Here is a 20,884-nt window from a genome sequence, read left to right as displayed (position 1 = left end):
ATGCTAAGTAGATGTTGGAGGTTCATGATCAAGATCAATATGAGCTCTTGCAATGACAATCATTGGCAATAGTGTTGTCGTTGAATTAGATCAGCCTGGCTTCTCTTCATCTTCAATATTGCTCCTTTAGTACTTGAGGTCTTTAGGATATTGAATTGCATAACCAGATCCTCAACTTTAGATTTATGCTTCTTTATCAGGCTAAACTAGTCACACGTTAACAAGCATAGTGTGTTGCTTTAGTTGCTTGTTTCTAGTTACTCGCTTTAGTTGCTTCTTCAACCAAACCATTTGAATTCTGGTTGCTTCTTCATAAGACTTATTTTTATTCTAATTGCTTGAGTCTTCATGGCTTTGATTCTCCTTGGGATAGAGACATTTCACATATGAGTGGAAGCCTGACGATGACTTATTGGATCCTTGTGATAGTGGGACATTGAACTGTAGACGACCCAAACTGTGAGCTTTGACTTCTTGGACTTGTGATATCAGACGTTTATCGTAGAGATGATGCAAAGTCTTAGCACATGTTAATTTTGCCTTGTGTGCTTTAGCATATCAGATCATGAATGTATAGATGATGGCAAATTATAATGCTTTCCGAATTGACATTGTCTTATACACATTCCTTTGCATCTGATTCTTCTTTCTTCAGTATCCTTGACTTTTATGCATAGAGTAGATATTTGAACCTTAAGTGGTGATGTTTCTTGAGTCGAACTGTTGGTTTTCTGTTGATACATGATTTGGATCATTTCAGGATGCACAAGGTTATTCTTCGTTGTCTTCAAGTCATCCTATGGACTCTGATTGTTGCTTGTAGATTTCAGGAGTCTTCAGACGATGCTTGTGGACTTAGACCGTTGACGATAATATATCATAGTCTTTGTTGAGTTGGCCTTAAATGCTTCTGTTGACTTTGATTCTTAACCTTTCTCTACGACTCTAATGCTTCTTGCTTGCTCTTTTTCTTCTATATTCTTCATGTTGATCTTCCATACGAGCTATGTTTTTTTAAAGATAACCAACATGTTTATTTCCACATTTGGTCACTTTAGTAATTCCCTGAAAATTGGAGCTTACAATTTAAATCATATACTTTAATGCACACCAGATGTCTCTCTCCGGTGAATGTTTGGAATTCCAACGATTCCACTACACACAGTATTTTATGCTTTAACTTTGAACTCACTTATTGATTTCTTGTTCAACTGCAAACGGTTCAAGGTTCAAGTTCACTTATTGCTTATGTTCGTTGAACTTCATCAAACATTTTCTCTCTCGTTCTTCTTTAAGTACGCTTTATCTTATCGCCGCGATCGAAATATTTATCTAATTTAGTTTTTTTATACATTGGAAAACTATATAATTTAGTTTAAATAAAAATAAAAATATATTTTTATTTATTTATCATCAATGAATTTTATTTGAAACTTATCATCAATGAAATTAACTATTATTTTATCACGTCAAAAAAAAATTTATTTTATTGATTCCCTAAAAAAATAATTTTTTATCAAAACAAAAATTATAAGAAAAATTCAATTACTTTACACAATTAAAAAATTTATGATTGCTGATTTTTTTGGGGTACAAAGATGCTTAAAGAAAAAGACCACAACGCTAGCGCCTCTAGAACGAGGGACTGCAGTAGTCATCAATCAACGAAGATCGGACGGCCAACCGATGATGCTCATGCTGAAATTTAATTATTCATATAAATAGAAGAAACTTTGATAATTCAAAGAACATATACCGGTCTAGTTAAAGCATGGGTGGCGACATTAGAAAAAAAAAATGTTCAGTTGAATTTTATCACCTTTTTTTATTTTCCAAAATTGTAAAATTCAACCTAAAAATTGTGTTAAAGCCTAATTTGTAGTATCTGGTTTGGATGGTGGTCTGTGAGGCAATGAAGGATGAGGAATTGGATGAGCATGGCGAGAGGCGTTGCAGTAGCAAACTCCACTCATCTCCTACCCACCACGTCTCTGCTTCCGCTTTCCTCCGCCTCCTCTACACTCAATCACAAAACCATATCTTTCTCTTTCACCAGAACGCCGCCGCCCCCGTATCTCATTTCTGTTCTCACTCCCCGTCGCCGCCTCCTTTCTTCTTCTCCCGCCGCCGCTGATCACAATTTCTCTGATTCCGGTCACTATCCATCTCTTTGCTCGTATAAATGCTTGTTCTTCTTCATCTCTTTTAACTTGTCAATGTTTCTCTGAAGCAGGAGAAGAAGAAGAAGAAGAAGAAGGTCACTGCGTTTCGACTTCAATGAAAGGTTCAGAGGTTCTTCTTAAAGGGTTGACTTACCCCGAGCTTGAAGTATGTTCTGTCCTTTATCCATGTTCATATTATTTTAAATTTTGTTATAAGTTTGTTCTTTTGGTATTGTATAAATGTGACAGTTATAAATTAGTTTTTTCCTATCTGATTCATGAGCATTTGAGCAAATTTTATTTTATTTCTAGGATTTTCTGTTGTTGTTTTCTCAGTTTCATGTAGAATATGTGATAGTTATTAGTAATGGATGAAAAACATTTTTTTTTATTACTTAAGAATATCAAAGAAACTACAATGGTTGCTGGTCCAAATTTATTCCCAATTTCTAGAATTTCCCTCTAACAAACCTATTTCCTTCTTATGAGGGAAACTACCCAACAGTTACAACAGAATTTTCCTCAAAACTGCCTATAATTGTCCACCAGCGATTTTACAAGACTGTCGATAACTGTTACGGGCCAAACTCTATCAATACCCGCCCAAGGTGGGAAGTAGGCACTGCTACTTGAATGTAGGTCGGCGGCTCCAAATGTCCTGCAGTTTTAATCATTATCCATGCACCTTCTGGAGTTTGACTCTGAAAAATACCTCCCGGATCCCACTGTTTGAAGCACAATGAGCATGAACCTATGGAAAAGCAGTGATGTCCGCTTCAAAAACATGATAACCAAGTCCTGAAAATCTTTTGTATAATAGAAGTAATAGCCAACCCCCTACCAAATGCCACTTCAAGATTGGGTCCATGCATCTCAAAGGTTAAGCATTTCTCTACCTCTACTGCGGTCTCTGTCATCTCTGCTTTTGCTTCTACTAGATAGCCTTCTCTTGCATTCTCCAAGACTTCATTTATCCTTGGTCTTTCTTCCTGTCCAGAATCTTGAACACATATGGTATGTCGGGATCCATTTCTGGTTGGAATTTCTTCAGCAAAGCCTTCACAAACTCGCACCATTTTGCTTTCTACTTGCTTCTTTTCCAGAAATACCACCAAAAGAAAGCTTCGCCTGTCAAAGCCCTCTTAGCCTCTGAGACCATGTTTTCCTCTTTTATACCTTTGGCCGCTTCACTATGCTGCTCGACATTGATGAGTCACCAATAAGCATCCTTTCCATTGAACACTAGAATCATCTTCACGAAAAAATTTCCAGAGTTCCAAGATCGGGCTCTGATACCAATTGATAGGTACCAGTAATGGATGGAAAGGAAAATTGTTTATTACTTAGAACAACAAAGAATCTATAATGGTTGCTGGTGTTCGAGAGACCAACACTCCCAAATCTATTCCCAATTTCTAGAATATCCTTCTAACAGTCCTATCTCCTCCTTATAAAGGAAACTACTCAGCAGTTACAAAACTGCCAATAACTGTCATGGGCCTAACTATCAATATGTCATGAACAAAAAGAAAGAAACGAAAAGCATGTGGAATTGGTATTTGATTTCCACTTGTTGACATATCACTGTACAGAAATGGGTTCAATCACATGGATACAGGCCTGGGCAGGCAATGATGTTATGGAAGCGTATATATGGAAACAACATTTGGGCCAATCATGTTGATGAGTTGGAAGGTTCTTTCCTCTTCATCTTCCAATATTTGATGTTATGATATTGGTACTTAGTATTGTTTAAATGACCAGTGATGTTATTGCACTAGTTATTTAGCTTAAGAACTTTGAACTTTGCAATTTGAATTGACTAATGATTCTTGTAATTTAATTTATATGTTTATGTTGTGATTTAGGTATAAACAAAGATTTCAAGAAGATGTTGAGTGAAAATGCCAAGTTCAAAGCACTTGCTCTGAAAGAAATTCACACAGCATCGGATGGTACTAGGAAGGTTGAAATGATTTGACTCTGTTTTGTTGTCAGTTAATATCATATATTTACCAATTATCATCTCTTTACCCATCTAGCAAGTTACTTATATGATATTTAGGCTTTTGGCTTAACGATTTCTTACATTGCTTGCTTATATTTAGTTACGTCTCTGGAAAGTCTTCTTATTTACTGTTAAACTCACAGTATATTGCAGATTTTATTCACGTTGGATGACGGCCTGGTCATAGAAACAGTTGTCATACCTTGTGATAGAGGCAGGACTACAGTGTGTGTTTCAAGTCAAGTTGGATGTGCCATGAATTGTCAATTTTGCTATACTGGAAGGCAAGCTTCCTTTTTCCTCTCATGATCATTCAGTGGTTACACCATGTTTTACCTTTCTTGCAAGTTTGTTATACAAAGTTATTTTGCAGAATGGGTCTTAAGAGACATCTTACTGCCGCAGAAATAGTAGAACAGGCTGTTTTTGCTAGACGGCTTCTCACAAGTGATGTTGGCTCCATTACGAATGTTGTCTTTATGGTAGGTATATTATTGCATCGAGAATTCTGAAACTAAAAGTATATTGTTAGGACTGATATTGTAAATGGGCCAATGGATACACTAATCCATCATGGACCCAAGGGGCCTAGAGTGTGGAAGGTTTACACTAGGAGGGGCAGGAAGGGAATACCAGGTTAAGGCATCTAACAGAATAGAGAGAGAGTAAGGAGAATTGCAACGTCCATCTACAAAAGGGAATGGTGAGAGGTTGAGAGACTATCTAATCATTTAGCTAAGTGTGAGTCATGGAAAGGAGGCTCTGAGCTTCCTTAGGAGCAGTGCTCTGGTCAGGATTGGAAGTCATTCCTTCTCTGTAATTGTCCCTATTTCAATCATCAATAAGCAATTCATTTCTGTATTTTGTTTCTTTTACCTGTGTTGACTCTTGTTGGGATTTTGGATCCTAACAAATTGGTCCGACCTACCGGATCCTCTTTCGCCGGAACCGGTGAATGCCACCTAAGAAGACAAAGCAAGCAGTCGCTCAGATGGAAGCGAAGATCGACGCCTTGGAGAACGAGCTCGCAGAAATGCGAACGTCGTTAATGGCGGTGACGCTCGCGGTGAAGGATCTTCCTTCATCGTTAGCCTTGATGATGGAGAAATCCATGGGTAAGAAGATCCCTGATGAAGGGGAAAGTGGAAACCGAAACTCAGAAGATCCATTCAGAGGCAGGACTCCGGAGGTGACCGGAGACAAAGGAGGGCTGTCGCGGCAACCCACACTGCAGGGTGATGCACTGAATGAGTTCCGACACTCCGTCAAGAAGGTGGAGCTACCGATCTTTGATGGGAAGGATCCGGCGGGGTGAATCTCGAGAGCCGAGGTTTACTTCAGGGTCCAAGAAACCTCTCCAGAAGTCAAGGTGAGCTTGGCACAATTGAGCATGGAGGGAACCACGATTCATTTTTACAATTCGTTACTGGAAGCTGAGGAGGATCTGACGTGGGAGAAATTGCGTGACGCACTTCTGGAGCGTTACGGTGGCCATGGAGATGGTGACGTTTACGAGCAGTTAACGGAGCTCCGCCAAACGGGTTCTGTCGAGGAGTACATAACTGAATTCGAATACCTCACGGCACAAATCCCTAAGCTTCCTGATAAGCAATTTCAGGGCTATTTTCTTCACGGCTTGAAGGAGGAGATTCGAGGGAAAGTGAGGAGTCTGGCGGCGATGGGAGGTGTGAGCAGATCTAAGCTGTTGGTGGTGGCTCGAGCCGTCGAGAAGGAAGTGAAAGGCGATTCCGGGTCGGGTTTTGCTAGGGGAAACCGGTATGGTGGAGGTGCGGGGAAAACCGGAGGGAGCGGTTTTGGCAGTGGATCGGGTCGGAGCGGAACCGATTGGGTGTGGGTCCGTGGAAATAAGGACTCGGGTACCCAAGTCTCCAAGCCCAATACAACTGGCCCAAGAAATGAACAGCCAAAAAACGGAGGGCCGCAGCGACATGGGCCAAGAGATCGACGTTTCCATCATCTCACTTATTCCCAATTGATGGAAAGAAAACAAAAAGGTTTGTGTTTTAAGTGTGGGGGCCCGTTTCACCCAATGCATCAATGCCCAGATAAGAACCTGAGTGTTAGGACCCAGATCAATGGACAATGGAAATAACAGTAATGACTTGAGAGAAATATAACTGAGAGCTTTATTTAACTTGTAAACTGGACTACAGAAGGAATGGAGAAATCTCCTTTAATTCCCTTACTCAGAGCAGAGCTCCGTTTAGGAAGTTAGCACTTCCTAATCATTCTCAATATCTGAAATATCTAAAGGTATCCTCAACATTCCCTCTCCTATTCCTTATATTCTGATACTGACTTGCCAGCTCTCATTCCCCACCTGTCACCTCTCCTAACTAACTTAGCCACTATTTCCCTTCTTACCCCTTCTAGAATACACCTGAAAGATTCTAGGCCTATTTGTCCTATTATGGATCAGCTCCTCATGTGGCAATGATGTAGAAATAGGAATCCTATCAACACCCCCTCCTTCAGCAGCAACCTTGTCCTCAAGGTTGAATGTTGGAAATTGACTTTGTATCATAATGGTCTCCTCCCATGTAGCCTCCTCAGCAGGCTTCCCCTTCCACTGAATCAGAACTTGTTTGGTGTCTTCATTTTGCTGTTTGACTGTTCGGGTTGCGAGCACAGCCACAGGTTCATATTCCCCCATTTGATCATCCCCTATAAGTTCAGGAAGAACCTCATCCTCTTGATAGTTTCCTACTGCCTTCTTAAGTAAAGAAACATGGAATACTGGGTGTACTCTGGACCCTGGGGGAAGTTTTAGTTTGTAAGCAACAGCTCCAATGCGTTCCAAGATAGGATAAGGGCCATAATACCTGGCTGCTAACTTAGCATTGATTCGTGTTACCACTGATTGTTGCCTATGAGCTCTTAATTTGACAAAAACCCACTCTCCTACATTAAAGTACTGATCCCTCCTTTTCTTGTTAGCATGTGTCTTCATTTTCTCCTGCGCCCGAAGCAATTGACTCCGCAATTGTCGCAAAGCCTCATCTCTATCAATCAAATCCCTCTGAACTGCTTCTACCCTTGTCTCCCCCTGTAGCCAACGCGTGAGTGTGGGTGGGGATCTGCCATAGACCACTTCAAAAGGAGTTGTTCCTGTAGACACATGGTAATTGGTGTTGAACCAATATTCAGCCCAATGCACCCAAAGCACCCAAGTCTTGGGCTGGTCAGAAATAAAACACCTTAAATAGGTTTCAAGACACCTATTTACTACTTCTGTCTGTCCATCCGACTCCGGATGATATGCTGAGCTCATCCTAAGTTGTGTGCCCTGTATCCTGAATATTTCTTTCCAAAAGCTGCTCATGAAAATAGGATCGCGGTCACTGACTATGGATGTTGGAATCCCATGAAGCCTGACTATCTCCTTGCAAAATACCTCTGCGATACTTCTTGCTGTATAAGGGTGTTTGAGAGGAACGAAGTGAGAGTATTTGGACAATCGATCAACTACGACCAATATGGCCTCAAACCCCCTGGACTTAGGTAGTCCTGTGATGAAATCCATAGAAATTTCATCCCATACCTGTTCTGGAATCGGTAAAGGCTGTAGTAATCCTCCGGGAGAAGTTGCTAAGTACTTTTGACGCTGACAAATGTCACAGTTCCTCACATAGTCTTGTATGGTACCCTTCATGCCAACCCAGTAGACATTAGCAGCGATCCTACGGTATGTTTTGTTGAAACCGGAATGACCTCCTAAGGGAGAAGCATGGAACTCATTCAAGAGTGTGGGAATGAGTTGAGAAGTAGAAGGAATTACCAACCTGCCCGCATACAATAGGACCCCTTGTTTGTATTCATACCCTGGTTTTGCATTAGGATCATGGAGCAACTGTCTGATGATGTCTTGAAGCTTTTCATCTTTACTAACCTCAGACTGTACTTGTTGACCCTGTTCCCACCAAGGGAAAGATGTGATTTTGCTCAACTCTGCTCCTTCATGTATCCTGGAAAGGGCATCAGCTCCTTTATTCATTTTCCCTTGTTTATAGACTATTTCAAAATCATATCCCAGCAGCTTTGCAGCCCAGTTTTGTTGCTCCGCTGTAGCTATTCTCTGCTGCATCAGTTGTTTCAAGCTTTTTTGGTCAGTGGACACAGTAAACCTTCTACCTAACAGGTAAGGTCTCCAATGTTGTATGGAAAGGACCACAGCCATTAACTCTTTTTCATACGCAGACTTGGACAGGTTTCTTACTCCCAAGGCCTTGCTATAGTAAGCAATGGGACGCTTCTCCTGCATTAGAATAGCTCCTATGCCAACACCCGACGCATCACACTCAATTACAAAGTCTTTTGAGAAGTCTGGAAGAGACAATACAGGAGCAGTAGTTAGTTTCTCTTTTAATTCTTCAAAAGCTTGTTGTGCACTAGAACTCCAGTTGAAGTTGTCTTTCTTGGTCAACTCTGTCAAGGGTTTGGCTATCTTCCCATAATCCCTTATGAACTTCCTATAGTACCCGGTAAGGCCCAGGAACCCTCGCACTCCCTTCACATTTCTTGGAGTAGGCCACATCAAAACACTCTGGACCTTGCTTGGATCCACCGCCACTCCTTTTTCATTGATCAAGTGACCCAAATACTCTATGGTGCTCTGGCCAAAGGCGCATTTCTTTTTATTAGCCACCAGTTGATGCTGGGCCAGCAACTTTAATACCTTCTCCAAATGTTCCATGTGAGTCTTCCAGCCTTTACTATATATCAAGATATCGTCAAAGAACACTAGCACACATTTCCTCAATAAATGGCGAAAGACATCATTCATGAGACTTTGGAACGTTGAGGGGGCATTCATGAGCCCAAAGGGCATTACCAAGTACTCATAGTGACCCTCATGCGTTCGGAAGGCTGTTTTCTCAATATCTGAGTCCCTCACACGTACTTGGTGATACCCGGACTTCAAGTCAAGCTTGCTGTAAAAATCTGCTCCGTGCAATTCATCTAGTAACTCCTCAATCACCGGAATAGGAAACTTGTCTGGAATGGTGGCCTTATTAAGCGCTCTGTAGTCCACACACATCCTCCAAGTGTTGTCCTTCTTTTTAACCAAGATCACAGGGCTGGAGAAAGAACTAGTACTGTGTCTGATTACTCCTGTAGCTAACAGGTCTTGGACTTGCTTCTCAATTTCGTTTTTGTGATGGTGAGAGTACCTATAAGGTCGTACATTCACTGCTCCCTGATTCTCCTTTAGGTTGATGGTATGCTCCTTATTCCGCCTTGGAGGTAGCCCTGCAGGTTCCTTAAACACATTTTCATAATTCCGTAAAAGTTCTACCAATTCTTGTTGTTGTTGCTGTGATAGACCAGGTTCTCCTTCTACCTTTCCCTTTTCCATTCCCCATAACTCGTGGGGAATTCGATGGCGTATTTTTGACAACACACACTGCAACGCTACTAACTCTTTTTCTCCTCCATCGATTCCTTGTAGCGTGACCCATTTCTTGTTGTACCAGAAGCTCAGAATCTGTCGCTGCCAGTTCACAATCATGTCTCCCAGGGTTTTCAGCCACTCCATTCCTAGAACAACATCAATTCCCCCAAGCTCAAAGAGGTGCATCGTCGGAGATACTTTGACTTCTCCAATCACGAGCTCCAGCTCCTTGACTACCCCTATGGACTGCTCACGTGTTCCATTCCCTAGCTTGATGCTCATGGGGGAAGTCTCCTCTACTGGCCACGCCATTCTCTGTACCAATTTCTGGGACACAAAATTGTGGGTCGCGCCACTGTCAACCAAGATTAGTACTGGAATCCCCTTGATTTGCCCTTGCAAGCGTACTGTCTTGTGGTTCTCTTTGGAAATGTGATCCAAACTCAGAACGCACATCTCTGCGTTGTCTTCTTCCCCGGAGTCTTCTACTTCTACCGCTAGCTCCTTTGCCTCTGCGTCTTCACTATCTTCGTCCTCCATGACCAAGATCTTCAGATGCTTGTCTGGGCACTGATGCATGGGATGAAAAGGTCCACCACACTTGAAACAGAGTCGTTTTTGCCTTCTTTCCATCATCTCTTTGTAAGAAAGGTGGGTGAAGCCTCTGTCTCTATATCCAGATCTTTTCTTCTCCACCGGATTTATTTTCTCATTCTTTGACCCGATTCCTCCTGGGTTAGGTAACCCTAACGTTTCTTTCTCTCGTCCTTTTACCATTACCCATTCGGATCCGGTTTTACCCGGTCCATGGGAACTGGGCCTGTTTGACCCTGAGGACCCGGTTCCTGCTCTTGGCCCATGAGCCCAACCCGTTCCTCTGGTTTCCTTCTCCACCGCTCTGGTTACTTGGAGGAGTTTTGTTCGACTCATTTCCCCCATTGTTGCCAAACTTCTAACCTTCCCTCGGATCTCCGATCGTAACCCATGGAGAAAATAACCCAAGAACTGTTTATCGGGCAACTTGGGAATCTGAGCTATGAGATACTCAAATTCGGTGATGTACTCATCCACCGTTCCCCCTTGCTTTAGTTCCGTCAGCTGTTCGTAGATATCTCCATCTCCGTGACCTCCATATCTTCCGAGCAAGGCCTCTTTCAGACCCTCCCATGTCAATCCTTCATCTTCTCCGATGAGCGAGTTGAAGAAATGGATCGTAGGACCCTCCATGCTCAGCTGAGCTAGCCTCACCTTGATTTCAGGTGCAGACTCATGTACCTGGAAATAGATCTCAGCCCGCGAGATCCATCCCGCTGGGTCTTCGCCGGAGAACGATGGCAGTTCCACCTTCTTCACCGCATGGCGATACTCAGAGAGCATCACTTCGCTGAGCGATTCGGGTCTCGGGTTCACAGAACCCGTTTTCCCGATTGATGGTTCTCTCGCCGGCGTTTCCTTCGGCGCTCCTCCTGAGCTGACTTCATCGGCTAAAGTCTTCGCTAAGACTCGTTCAAGCATCGCCAACAAACTCGCATGATTCTCCTTCACAGTAGCTTGCACATCAGCGAGGGTGGTGCGAACCTCAGAAATGTCATTTTCTAGAGCGTCAACCTTAGCATCCATTTGTTTCTTCTTCCTCGGTGGCATTCACTGGCTCTTTCTCGACGATCCGGTAGGTCGGACCAATTTGTTAGGACCCAGATCAATGGACAATGGAAATAACAGTAATGACTTGAGAGAAATATAACTGAGAGCTTTATTTAACTTGTAAACTGGACTACAGAAGGAATGGAGAAATCTCCTTTAATTCCCTTACTCAGAGCAGAGCTCCGTTTAGGAAGTTAGCACTTCCTAATCATTCTCAATATCTGAAATATCTAAAGGTATCCTCAACATTCCCTCTCCTATTCCTTATATTCTGATACTGACTTGCCAGCTCTCATTCCCCACCTGTCACCTCTCCTAACTAACTTAGCCACTATTTCCCTTCTTACCCCTTCTAGAATACACCTGAAAGATTCTAGGCCTATTTGTCCTATTATGGATCAGCTCCTCATGTGGCAATGATGTAGAAATAGGAATCCTATCACTGAGAGTGCTGATACTAGAAGACGACGATGGGGAGCTCGAAGAAGGTAACATTCTAGCTCTGGAAGTAGGGGAAGGGGATGATGAGTTAGAAGGTGAGCTGAGCCTCATGTGCCTGAAGAATCTTGTCGGCGGAGGGGAAAAGGAACAGCCCCGTACGATGAAGCTTTTAGCCATGGTGAATGGAGTTCCGGTAATAATCTTAGTTGATAGCGGAGCGTCGCATAACTTCATTGATGCTCAATTAGCTCGAAGAATGGGATGGGAAATTGCGCAAACGCCTACAATGACGGTGAAAATGGGTGATGGATACCGGACACAAATTCAAGGTCGTTGCCCACGAATTGAAGTATGTATCGCAGAAGCAGGGTACAAATTCATTTGCAGCCCCCATTTGTTTGATCTTGGAGGTCCAGACATTGTGTTAGGCATTGAATGGTTGAAAACACTTGGAGACACCATTGTCAATTGGCAGACACAGCACATGAGTTTCTGGTGCGACCATAAATGGGTGAAGCTTCACGGTTTCAGAGCAGAGAACGAAATGTGCGGAGCCTTGCAGGGACTTCTTAAGTCTCCTTGGGAAAAGAATCAGGGGGAACTGAGAGGAGGGGACAAGCACAAAAGTCCAGTAGACAAGATGGGGAATCTGACAAATGAGCAGCAACGTGAACTGAATCAATTGCTGCGGGATTCAGCTCAAGTTTTTCAGGAGAAACTGGGTTTACCTCCGGGAAGAGGCAGAGAGCATCAAATTCCTATTATGCAGGGCCAAGGACCGGTAAATGTAAGACCTTATCGATACCCCCATATGCAGAAAGCTGAAATTGAGAAACAGGTGCGCCAGATGCTTGATTCAGGGATCATACGACCCAGTACTAGTGCTTACTCAAGCCCAGTAATCTTGGTCAAGAAGAAGGATCAAACATGGCGGATGTGTGTGGATTACCGCGCCCTCAATAAGGTAACGATTCCTGACAAATTTCCTATCCCAGTAATTGAAGAGTTATTGGATGAATTGCATGGGGCAAGATACTTCTCCAAGCTTGACCTCAAATCCAGGTATCATCAAGTGCGAATGAAGGTTGAGGATATTCATAAGACCGCTTTCAGAACACACGAAGGGCATTACGAGTACCTAGTAATGTCATTCGGGTTGATGAATGCGCCCTCTACCTTCCAAAGTCTTATGAATGATGTTTTTCGTCCTATGCTACGCAAGGGGGTGTTAGTCTTCTTCGATGACATTCTCGTTTACAGCAAGGATTGGGATTCTCACGTGGTACAACTGAAGCAGGTTTTGCAACAATTAGAGCAACAGAGTCTCACTGCTAATTTGAAGAAGTGCAGTTTTGGCCAAACATCAGTAGAATATTTGGGTCACCTTATTTCGGAAGCAGGGGTGGCTGTGGATCCTAATAAAGTCTCTAGTGTGCAGCAATGGCCGGTTCCTAAGAATGTTAAGGGGGTGCGTGGTTTCCTTGGATTGACAGGGTATTACCGCAAGTTCATCCGGGATTATGGGAAAATTGCTAAACCACTTACTGAACTCACAAAGAAGGATGCTTTCAGTTGGGGACCCGAAGCTCAAGAGGCGTTTGAAATACTGAAGGGGAAGCTCACTCAAGCCCCTGTTCTAGCTTTACCTGATTTCAGTCAAGAATTCAATGTGGAATGTGATGCATCAGGCCTAGGCATTGGGGCAATTTTGCTCCAAGATAAACATCCAATAGCGTATTACAGCAAAGCTCTGAGTCCTCGCAATTTGACAAAATCAGCATATGAGAAAGAGTTAATGGCGGTGGTTCTGGCAATCCAACACTGGAGGCCGTATTTGTTGGGCAGAAAGTTCACGGTTTTCACTGATCAGAAAAGTCTGAAGGAATTGCTGCATCAGACCGTGGTTACTTGTGGGCAGCAGAATTGGGCAGCCAAGCTTTTAGGGTATAATTTCGACATCGTGTATAAACCGGGCAAGCTGAATCGTGGGGCAGATGCGTTGTCAAGGGTAGAGGAAGAACAAGGGGAAATGCGAGCCATTACCACTTACCCACAATGGGAAGATCAAGCAGTAATCTCAGCAGAAATCGAAGAGGACACAAAGCTGAACCGCATCATTCAAGATTTGCGCCTGGGAACAGGAGATCACCCTGGGTACCGCTTGCATCAAGGGATTTTGCTCTACCAAGATCGTCTGGTCTTGTCCAAGCAATCCACACTTGTGCCCAAAATGTTGCAAGAATTTCACACAACACCTCAAGGGGGGCATTCAGGTTTCCTCCGCACCTATCGCCGCTTGGCTGCGAATCTATATTGGCGGGGAATGAAGCATGATGTGCAGGAATTTGTACGCGCGTGCGATGTGTGCCAACGTCACAAGTATATGGCAACATCCCCAGCCGGTTTGCTGCAACCTTTACCAATCCCAGAGAATGTGTGGGAAGATATATCTCTGGATTTCATAACAGGGCTTCCAAATTCAAAAGGTTTCGCAGCAATCCTAGTGGTGGTTGACCGTCTCTCTAAGTATGCGCATTTCATTCCGCTGAAGCATCCCTACTCTGCCAGAAGCATTGCTGAATTATTTGCTAAGGAAATAGTGCGTTTACATGGGATCCTGGCGTCAATTGTCAGTGACCGCGATCCTCTATTTATGAGTAACTTCTGGAAAGAGATCTTTCGCCTGCAAGGAACACAATTGAAGATGAGTTCATCGTACCACCCTGAATCCGATGGACAAACGGAGGTGGTGAACCGCTGCTTAGAAACGTACTTGCGGTGTTTCTCAGCTGAACAACCCAAGTCCTGGGTCACATGGCTCCACTGGGCTGAATATTGGTTCAATACAACCTTTCATTCCGCGACTCAACAAACACCTTTTGAGATAGTTTATGGCCGGAAACCTCCGGTTCTGGTTCGATGGGCACTTGGGGAAACGCGTGTGGACGCGGTACAGCAAGAACTGACAAACAGGGATGAAGCATTGCGTCAATTAAAGGTTCATTTAACAAGAGCTCAGGAAAGAATGAAGGCACAAGCTGATACCAAGCGAGTGGACAAGTCTTTCGCTGTCGGAGAATGGGTGTTTGTCAAGCTCCGGGTTCGCCGGCAGAATTCGGTGGTCACGCGAGCTCAACCTAAGCTAGCTGCGCGCTACTATGGACCTTACCCCATAGAAGCAAGAATTGGAGCAGTAGCGTATCGATTGAAGCTACCAGCAAGTTCACGAGTACATCCTGTGTTTCATATCTCAATGTTGAAGAAAGCTGTTGGAGGCTATGAAGTGGAGCCAGAATTGCCAGAACAGTTAGAAGAAGAGGCTTTACCAGTAGTGCAACCCGAAGTGGTGTTAGCTATACGTTCTATCTCTCGACATGGTTTGAAGGTTCCACAGGTTCTCATTCAATGGAAGCAGGGCAAGGCTGAAGAGGCAACCTGGGAAGATGTCTTGACAATTCAAAGCCAGTTCCCAGAATTCCACCTTGAGGACAAGGATGAAGTATTAGAGGGAGGCATTGTTAGGACTGATATTGTAAATGGGCCAATGGATACACTAATCCATCATGGACCCAAGGGGCCTAGAGTGTGGAAGGTTTACACTAGGAGGGGCAGGAAGGGAATACCAGGTTAAGGCATCTAACAGAATAGAGAGAGAGTAAGGAGAATTGCAACGTCCATCTACAAAAGGGAATGGTGAGAGGTTGAGAGACTATCTAATCATTTAGCTAAGTGTGAGTCATGGAAAGGAGGCTCTGAGCTTCCTTAGGAGAAGTGCTCTGGTCAGGATTGGAAGTCATTCCTTCTCTGTAATTGTCCCTATTTCAATCATCAATAAGCAATTCATTTCTGTATTCTGTTTCTTTTACCTGTGTTGACTCTTGTTGGGATTTTGGATCCTAACATATATCAACCGTGTGTGTAGATCAAAACTTCTACTTTATTTGTAGATAATAAGATGCCATCATGCCACTTCTGTCTGTCATATCTTTAAATATGTTTACATGCAAGTATGCATTGACATGTCAATAGTGATTGATATATCTCCTGGAAACAAAAGCACACTTTTTATTTTCAATATTATGGTTCATGCTTATGGGCTCCCTTCTTTTTGACTGTGTCCTTGTGTTTCCATGCTAATGTTATCTAAAGTCATGTCTTCATTTGTTGAAATAATTATTTGTCCAATTCTGGATATATTCTTGGCCTAAGACACATCAGCAACAATCTCTATTTTTCCACCTATTTCAAATTAAAAAACCTTTGTCTACTATGTTGTCCCGTTCTGGATATATTCTTGGCCTAAGACCTCCTGTCAATTCTGTTATTACTCATAGTCCTGTGTACTAGGGATGGGGAGGGAAGAAAATGATAAATCGAACTACAAGTGGTTTCTTCTTATCGGATTTGGCACCTTTAAAAAGAGCGATGCACTTTAAAGGAGAAAGTGTGCACTTTAATGCACACTGGACTAATTTAAAACCCAAAATATCCCTTATAACTCTTCACTTTTCTCCTTTGAAGGGCACCCTTTACTTTAGAAGACCAAAATTCTTCTTATTGATCACTAGTTAACAACTGCAATATGTTTGTTTTAGGGCATGGGAGAACCACTTCATAACATTGACAATGTCATTAAAGCTGCAAATATTATGGTGGATGGACAAGGGCTTCAATTCAGCCCCCGCAAGGTCACTGTTTCAACTAGTGGGCTTGTTCCGCAGCTCCGGCGTTTCCTCCATGAATCCAACTGTGCATTAGCTGTTAGTTTGAATGCAACTACTAATGAGGTAAATTTCTTATTTCTTTGTTCTTATTGGCTGGTGGAGCACCCCTTGAAATAATCATGAAACGGCAAGAACAGGAATAAGAAGGAGGATTGATCAATTTAAATATAATATGTCAGGTAAGAAACTGGATCATGCCTATAAATCGGAAGTATAAACTGGAACTGCTTCTTGAGACTCTTCGGGAGGAGCTTTCCTTAAAAAACAACTACAAAGTTCTATTTGAGTATGTGATGCTTGAAGGAATCAATGACAGGTTAGGCAGACTTCACTCCCTTTATCTTGGTTGTGTTGGATATATAGTCTTGCACGTTTTCCAGGTGTATGTTGTTTTGTAGCCATAAAAAAATATGTTTCGGTTGAGAGCTGCATATAAATCTTACATTAATGGATTCAATGAGCTGGACCATATGCACATTACTTACAATAATCTTGTTTTGTAGAGTAGCTACATGTGTTATCCTTTCTGTATAAATTGCATTAATGATCGTAGGAGTTTGAGTTGGAATAAAACAACAATTTGAGCATGTGTAATATATTAGTTACTTTTTCAAGTTTATTTTTAATTTTTTTTTCACTCGCCCTCTTTTTAATGTGCTTTTTGGTCCTGATTCAGGGTCTCATCTCCCCTTTATCTGGGTCCTTCTCCAGTCACTACCCTTGTCAAGTTCTTTCTGTAGTCATTCCTGATGCTACTAAACCTCAGCATCATGGATTGTAATGTTATTATTAATGAAAGCATCAAATCACTAGCCTTCATTAATTCTAACTGATGCCCTAATCCCTACCCGCCCTAATCCCCACCCCTCCCCCCTCTTTTCCAATAAAATGTGCTAATACTGTCCTTTGTGCTTGCAATTACTCTACTATCGTTCTATGATATGGCTCAATGTCATTTTTCCTTTTTTCTCCTCAGCTGTTTATTTTCATTGAGTTATAAAGATCAATGACTGTTGTTGAAGTTTTAGTTCAAATTTAACTTCTCCTATATATACTTTCCCCAAGAAACTGAAATGGACTTTTCGTCTCCTTAGTTTTGCCTTGCCTTTGTTTTATGCATAAAAATAGCTTTTTTATTGTCTTCTTTTCTACAATTTTTATGCAGCAATGAAGATGCAGAGAGGCTTATCAAGCTCGTGAAGGGCATTCCTTGCAAGATCAATCTCATCTCGTTCAATCCGCATAACGGGTCCTTCTTCAGACCTACCAAAGATGAAAGGATGATTGAATTCCGAAATACATTGGCTGCAGCAGGAGTTGTGGTTTTTCTACGACTCAGTAGAGGCGATGATCAGATGGCTGCTTGTGGTCAATTAGGGAAGCCTGGAACCATTCAAGCTCCATTGCTCCGTGTACCAGAACAATTCCAAATTGCAGTTGGAAGTTCAGCGTGATGACTCAGCTTTACAAATTGAACTCTATCTGTTATTAAGGATTTCCATTGGACACTAGTGACTTCAAATTGGGAATGGGATGTGATGGGGTGGCCATAGTTGACTGCATATCGAGAATGCAGCATTTGAGAGGTAAACAAGGGATATATGATATTGTACCATTCCATTTTACAATTAGTAGATTTAGGTTGTTTGCAAGAACTTATTTGAGTTTGCTCCGTTTGGAAACACAACTTAATTAAGTGCTTATGGTCATAAGCGCTTATTCATAAGCTATTTTAAAACTTGTATTGAAATAAATCGAAACTAAGCTATATATAAGCATATAGCTTATGAAAATAATCTCAAAACAGCTAATGGTAGGCCATAAGCTGTTTGCATAAGCTCTCCCAAACACTGACATAAGAGCTTATGCTATCAGATAAGCTCAAATAAGCTCTTCCAAACGGGGCCTTATCTTATAACATAAGTGCTTATGTAAGTGCTAAGGCGATCTTATGAAATAGTCTATGACTTATCTACGAGTTGTTGAGTTATTTTTTAGGGCTCGTTTGGTACGCTGCATTAGGTATGATAGTATAAGCTTATACAATACATTATGAACTTATCCATTGTTTGGTACTCACCCTGTATTGTATAAGTTTGTATAATTTTATACATCAATCCCCTCGTATACATTAAAATGATCGATTATTTAATCCACCCTATAGATAATGGATAATGCATGATAAAACTGTGATATATAAACTACTTGAAAATATGTAATCAACCACCACCACCACCACCCTTCACCACTATTGTCGACCACCTCAACCACCCTCCACCACTACTACCGCCATTGTCGCCGCCACCACCACCACACTCCACTACTGCCACCATCATTGATACTGTCATTGTTATCGCCACTACCACCACCACCACCACCACGTTCTACCAATGCCACCATCGTTGATACCGTCATCGTTATCACCACACTACCACTACCTCCGCCACCACTACCGCCACCGTCGTCGCCGCTACCATTGTTGATACCGTCATTGTTATTGCCACTACCACCACAGTTGTCGCCACCACCCTCCACCACCATTTTTGCCACCACCCTCCACCTCTACCCGCCATTGGCGCCATCGTCACTACTACCGCCACCGTCCACAACCACCACCATCACTTTCCAATACCACCACCACCACAACTGTAGCCACCAAATTGTACAGTGAATGACTAAACGTTGTATAGTATTAAAATTTTATCAGGCCTTATGCTATCAGGCCTAATACAATCAGGTCTTAACTATCGGGCTTTATACTATACAACATACTAAACAGGTCCTTAGAAACTGCTCAAATTAGTTTATAAATAAGCAACTTTTTTTAGATTATTTCAAAAAGTTTATCAAATATCTAATGAGTTGTGTATGTGATAAGTGCTTACAACAATAAACACTTAATTAATCCGCTTACTACACCCTTATTTTTAATGTAAGGATCCAAATTGCGGAAATTTGTGGATTTTTACAAGAAAAACATGATTCTACCAGCCCTCCGCAAACCTGAGCCGATTTCGACATTAAGGTATAACTCAGTCACTTTGCTTCAGTCATTTGATTATTCAGTCATTTGGTTTCATTTTTTGTTTTATTCATATTTTTAAGTGATTATGATTTTCTTTCATTTTTGTTTTATTCAGATTGGTTTAATTGATTATGAGTTCTTTCTTAAATTGAATGCCAGATTATGATATTGTAGGTGAAAGAAGTATTTTGCAAAGAAGGATCCATGTAATTCCAGGTGTGAGAAAAAAGCTCAAATTCACAATTGTGTTTTAAGAAAAAAATTGCTTGAGGATAGTTACGGCCGTTTTTGTGCAACAATTTTATGGGATATTTGTTGAGTCATTTTCTTATAGTCGGTGAGTTCATCAAATAATATGTGAACCCATAGCTGGATACTATGTTTAAATTTTTACTTTTTTAAAATTAAATTGCTTATGAATGGGGTTGTTCTTCATGGTTTTTTTTTGCTTATAAAAGATACACTAGCAATTTGAAGCGAGTGAGGAAAGTTAGAAATGTTTCATTTGTATATGTTTATTAATTCTTTCGGAAGATGGGTAATCTCCGAAATTGTTGTTTATAATACTATGCAATTTGTATAGCTAGATGTACCGACAATATGCATGACATTAACCGCTTCAATGGGATCTTTTATTTTGACATGCGGAAAAATTACCAAACGTCTAACATTCCCTCATGCTTGGCGCCAATGATCTTTTTTTTTTTTTCTGAGAAAAAATGAAAGACTATGCATGTGCCGTATGAATATTAAGTAATAATAGCATGACACTTCGAATTCAATATGCAAAAATTGTTTTTTTTTTTCAAAACATTCAATTATGTATGAGAAGGGTAGTATGAACAAGGGGGTATTTACGATTTTTTACATATTTCATATGTGATTTTTCAGAACCATTGGATACTCAGCAGAGTTTTAATCTTAGTCGTTCAATATTCCCCTTGAACTTCCTTCATCAATGTTAGTATATAACTTTATACTATTAAGCTCAAAATTATTTTAAGTGAATTTATTATTATTTAATTTATATGAGTTATGGAATGTCATAGGTCAAAATTAATATTAAATATGATATTAGTTGTGAATTTCATAAGACACAAATTATTGGTTCAAATTTGTTGAAATATTAATCAACCAATAATTAAGATTAATAATAAACTTTAAAAGTTAAAGGACACTCAATAAAAAAAACTTATATTCCTTCATTTTGAACTTCCTTCATCAATGTCATTTTATAGACTTCTACTATTAATTCAAAAATATTATAAATAAATTTATTATTATTTATTTTATATAAGTTATGAAATTCAAAAAGGTATGCTGAATACTAAATAAGATCTTACCAAAAGAAAAAAAGATTATCACTAACCTTTTTGCCTACTACTATATAAATAAGTGTCAATACTCATTCAACATGTGTCACATATGATTTGTTGAGGTATTTGCTTTTATTTTCTCAAAGGCTCA

The 20,884-nt window shown here is 41.2% G+C and overlaps 1 protein-coding gene across 4 annotated transcripts; it reads left to right on the top strand.

The window, feature by feature from the left end:
* The first annotated feature begins 1,770 nt into the window (after positions 1–1,770).
* On the top strand, positions 1,771–19,837 carry LOC130710176 (uncharacterized). 4 transcript variants are annotated; one of them, XR_009010318.1, is made up of 11 exons: positions 1,771–2,154; positions 2,231–2,328; positions 3,755–3,857; positions 4,031–4,128; positions 4,324–4,454; positions 4,544–4,652; positions 16,264–16,455; positions 16,572–16,708; positions 17,558–17,978; positions 19,330–19,417; positions 19,592–19,837. XR_009010318.1 is itself a non-coding variant. In XM_057559347.1 (9 exons), the coding sequence occupies exons 1-9, from the start codon at positions 1,920–1,922 to the stop codon at positions 17,844–17,846; spliced, it is 1,389 nt and encodes a 462-aa protein (XP_057415330.1). In that variant the 5' UTR covers positions 1,771–1,919; the 3' UTR covers positions 17,847–18,156. The 4 variants fall into 4 exon arrangements, 2 of the variants coding, with proteins under 2 accessions (XP_057415330.1, XP_057415329.1); XR_009010317.1 differs by having other exon boundaries at positions 19,577–19,837; XM_057559347.1 differs by lacking the exons at positions 19,330–19,417; positions 19,592–19,837 and having other exon boundaries at positions 2,234–2,328; positions 17,558–18,156.
* Positions 19,838–20,884: the final 1,047 nt, after the last annotated feature.

The sequence above is a fragment of the Lotus japonicus genome, chromosome 4 (assembly GCF_012489685.1).
Source record: "Lotus japonicus ecotype B-129 chromosome 4, LjGifu_v1.2".
Lineage (NCBI taxonomy): Eukaryota > Viridiplantae > Streptophyta > Magnoliopsida > Fabales > Fabaceae > Lotus > Lotus japonicus.
This window is presented reverse-complemented; position numbering and strand designations above follow the sequence as displayed.